Here is a 4306-nt window from a genome sequence, read left to right on the forward strand (position 1 = left end):
GTACTATACAGCATTCTCTATTGCAAGGTATCTCGCATGTAGCTAACAAAGACCGTATGAGCACAAACAAGTTTAGCTGCCTCCATTCACCGACCTCAAAAGTCACATCAACGCCTCTCGCGCTAAATTTCATCCCGAAAGCTGCCGCGTATCTCATAATGGAATTCTGAGATGACGGCGTATGATAACTCGAACACCCAGCTTGTGTTACCATTTGCCGGCATGGGCAATCCGACTTGCCACCAGCAGGCCAACATAATTTGCTTTCATTTCTCTATGAAATACACAAGCTGCTTGTTTGTACATTTACTTTGGCCAATGCACGGGGCCTCCGAAGAGTTGCACTCTGCCGCTCTTATCTGTTTAATTATTACAAAGCCATGCGGCAGTGGGGTGCTTTCCTGTAGCCGCTGGTGCTTCAAGACCTAAACATCACAGACAGCACCGGACTTCATATGTTAAGCAACGGCTCCGTTTGCGGTCTGCCGTACTGTCCATGCGGCATGCACCCGGATGTCGATGTGGCATGCACCCAGGATGGATGCAGGCGATGCTCACGAATCCGCCGGTGCCTGTGCGACGGAATAGTCCCGAAATCGCTCGAAATATATACATTTCTGACACAAACCACCATGTTGACATTACCAATCAATTGTCACACTTGCCACCCTTGCTACCGGCCTGTACGGATGCTGAGGGGCCCCGCCCTTTTTCCGGCTTCCTTGAAGCCGACACCCAATCTTGTCAGCAGTACCGACGGACGCTGGCTACTTTGTCGCTGGCGTTATCCGAGGCCACTCTGCAATCGGCATCGTAAGCATCAACAACGCAGTGCTTGACGACCTACTAGCTGCACACCAAGGTCAGTACGAGAACCGGAAAGACCGTGCGGCACTCATTTTCAGCCGTAACCCACGCTGCCCTTCCTACAAAATTAATATAACGCTTGGATCGCTATATTCACTACATTCTCTTCGTTGCAAATCCCGATACTGGTGTTTCAACTCAGAACGTTTGCATGTCACAAAAAATGTTATACGATAACGTACCACATACCGCAATAATAATGCCGGAAACTTTGGGTGCTCGTCCTCTTTAAGGGAACCAAAGGGGAACCGAAGGTGAACTAAAGGGGTTTTGAACCTATGACACCTTATATAGATATCTGATAATTACCAACACAATTTTTATATAATATACTTAGACTCGCTTCATGTAAACCTAAACCAATTCCTTTCAGAAAGTAAACTTCCGTACTACTGCACATAACCATACCCATACGAACACATTTAATTCGTAGGAGAAGGCGCAGTAGGATCGGAGGTGGAGTTTTCAGCCGTAGCCGACGCTGCCCTTCCTACTAAATTGGTAGGACGCTTCGGATCCCTGCCCTCATGGCAACTCAAGACTACCGACAGCACGACAGTAACCTGCAGAGCAGCTACTGAATTTCCCAAAATTATGGCAGCAACAATTCGCTACCCGGCAATCAATCCCAGCCGAAACGAACCAGCCGCAGATGAGAAATGGCCAGCCGATGGCAACGCACTTCTAGTCCTCCCCTATGGTGACGCCCGTCATACAGCGGGCCCCACCAAATTCACCACAAAAATTGCCTGCATCTCAGAGCAGGCAACCGCCGCGTATGATATGGAAGTAGCGATGATGGCCATGCCCACGCCTTACGTCCAACTCTGGAAACAGGCAGCGCAGCAGCGGCAACCACTCTATTTAATAAACGGCCGAATCACACAAAAAGACAAGTGGCAGCCAGTCGTATGGCTCGGTGGAGTCTTGGTTACAGCGGCATATCCCAGCAAGGTCGTACGTCGCTGGGTAGACCTGGCGTCGGCAGCAATCGACGATCAGCAACTGCCGCAATCAGTAACTACAACAGCCAGCGCAGGCCCGTCTACCTACACCCATCCCGTATTGGCATGGGAACGCCGGAACGCTACAGCCGTGGTACTACCTGCCGACGGTACACACAAAGACATGCGACTACAACCTAACCTGACGTTAGAAGTTAGTGTAGACCAACAGCCGGTAATCCCCCTCGTATTGCATCGAGGAGACAATACCGCCACGTATCCAGTCTGCGCGTCCGAATTAGCTGTACTACAGCAACTACCAGGTTTCCAGGACTTCTTCGCGGACCAGGACTTCGCGACGACGGAGAGTCGACAACAATACGTCACAGAAGAACAGTGGACACTCCACTGCGACGTAAAGACGACAACACACGGACGCACCACCTTCGTGACGGACATCCGCCCCATCTGAACGACTTCAATCACGCCTTCCCGCGGCGCAAAACCGGGCGTGCTATCCCAGCACGACAAACCATCTCTAGGCATGCCCAGTACCGGGTAGCAGGTTCGAATCCTGCGATGGTTTTCACACACGACCTAAATCACAACTAAACAAACACGACAAACCATCCCTACCCACGCCCCGTCCCTGACTGTACGACAGGTTCGACTCCTACGTATTGCTGCAACTCCTTTCTTTCGTATGCTGGACAGCAGGTCCGACTCCTACGTTTTACTTCAACTCCTTTCCTTCTTTGGCTGGACTCCTACATATATAATATAAACCTATAAAACTATAAAACTATAGGGATATAGAACTATAGGGATATAGAACTATAGAACTATAGAACTATGGAACTATAGAACTATAGAACTATAGAACTATAGAACTATAGAACTATAGAACTATAGAACTATAGAACTATAGAACTATAGAACTATAGAACTATAGAACTATAGAACTATAGAACTATAGAACTATAGAACTATAGAACTATAGAACTATAGACCTGTAGACCTATAGAACTACAAAACTACACAACTATATAACTACAAAAGGGGTGTGTTACCCTTCTTCCCATAAAGGGGAACTATACTTCCAGGTATATGCCAAGCATATGCCATTTGCAATCACATGCGATTTGCAAGCAAATGCATATGCATATGCAATCTGCAAGCATATGCAATCTGCAAGCAAATGCGATCTGCAAGCATATGCGATCTGCGCCATATATGCAATCTGCAAGCATATGCGATCTACAAGCATATGCAATATGCAAGCATATGCGATCTGCAAGCATTTGGAATATGCAAGCATGCGCAATATGCAAGCATGCGCAATATGCAAGGATATTGCATATGCAAGCATGGACAATATGCAATATGTAAGGATATTGCATATGCAAGCATTTGCAATACGCAAGCATTTACAATCCGGACGCACCCGAACGTCCAGATGCACCCAAACGTATCCGGACTCGGACCCGGACGAGAGCTACAGCCCCCTCGGGACCGAAGGGACCGCGCCTCGTCCGGTTGTCCGGAGCGATTTGGAAATTCCGGGTCGGGAGCGTGCCGTACGCGCTTAAGACCGCGCCGTAAAGAACGGAAGGTCGCCGGTTCGATCCCTACCGCGATTATGTTTTATGTTTCATATATGTGCATACATGCATATATGTTTATGCGATATGCAATATGCAGCGATATGCAGCGATATGCGATATGCAGCGATATGCAATTTGCGATATGCGATATGCGGCATGTGATATGCGATATGCCATATGCAGCGATATGGGATATGCGATATGCGATATGCAATATGCAATATGCAATATGCGATATGCAATATGCGATATGCGATATGCGATATGCGATATGCAATATGCAATATGCGATATGCAATATGCAATATGCGATATGCAATATGCAATATGCGATATGCAATATGCAATATGCGATGTGCAATATACGATATGCGATATGTTATACATATGCGCATGCATCTGCATTATGCAAGCATACACAGTCTGCAAGCATGTGCCATATGCGATCTGCAAGCATATGCGATCTGCAAGCATATGCCATATGCGATCTGCAAGCATATGCCATATGCGATCTGCAAGCATATGCGATCTGCAAGCATCTGCCAAATGCAAGCATTTGCGATCTGCAAGCATATGCGATCTGCAAGCATATGCGATATGCAAGCATATGCGATATGCAAGCATATGCGATATGCAAGCATATGCGATATGCGATCTGCAAGCATATGCGTTATACGGTCTGCAAGCATAGGCGATCTGCAATCTGCAAGCATATGCGATATGCTATGCTATGCTATGCTATGCTATGCTGCGCTATGCTATGCTATGCTATGCTGCGCTGTGTTATGCTATGCTGCGCTGTGTTATGCTATGCTGCGCTATGCTATGCTATGCTGCGCTATGTTATGCTATGCTATGCTATGCTGCGCTATGCTATGCTATGCTATGCTA

The 4306-nt window shown here is 47.2% G+C and overlaps 2 protein-coding genes across 2 annotated transcripts in view; both read left to right on the forward strand.

The window, feature by feature from the left end:
* The window catches only part of VOLCADRAFT_100613 (uncharacterized protein), a gene marked incomplete at both ends in the record, with an annotated part of 11809 nt that extends 9526 nt beyond the window's left edge, over positions 1–2283 (forward strand). The window contains 2 exons of the mRNA XM_002959162.1: positions 729–862; positions 1586–2283. Of these exons, the coding sequence (XP_002959208.1) occupies positions 729–862; positions 1586–2283 (832 nt within the window). The remainder of the gene's footprint in view (positions 1–728; positions 863–1585) is intronic.
* Positions 2284–3602: 1319 nt separating this feature from the next.
* On the forward strand, positions 3603–4179 carry VOLCADRAFT_70534 (uncharacterized protein; the record flags this gene model as incomplete). Its single annotated transcript, XM_002959163.1, has 2 exons — positions 3603–3770; positions 3829–4179. Coding segments are annotated over 2 exons (519 nt in total), but the record flags the coding sequence as incomplete, so codon positions are not given.
* Positions 4180–4306: the final 127 nt, after the last annotated feature.

Source organism: Volvox carteri (genome assembly GCF_000143455.1).
Source record: "Volvox carteri f. nagariensis unplaced genomic scaffold VOLCAscaffold_130, whole genome shotgun sequence".
Taxonomy (NCBI): Eukaryota; Viridiplantae; Chlorophyta; class Chlorophyceae; order Chlamydomonadales; family Volvocaceae; genus Volvox; species Volvox carteri.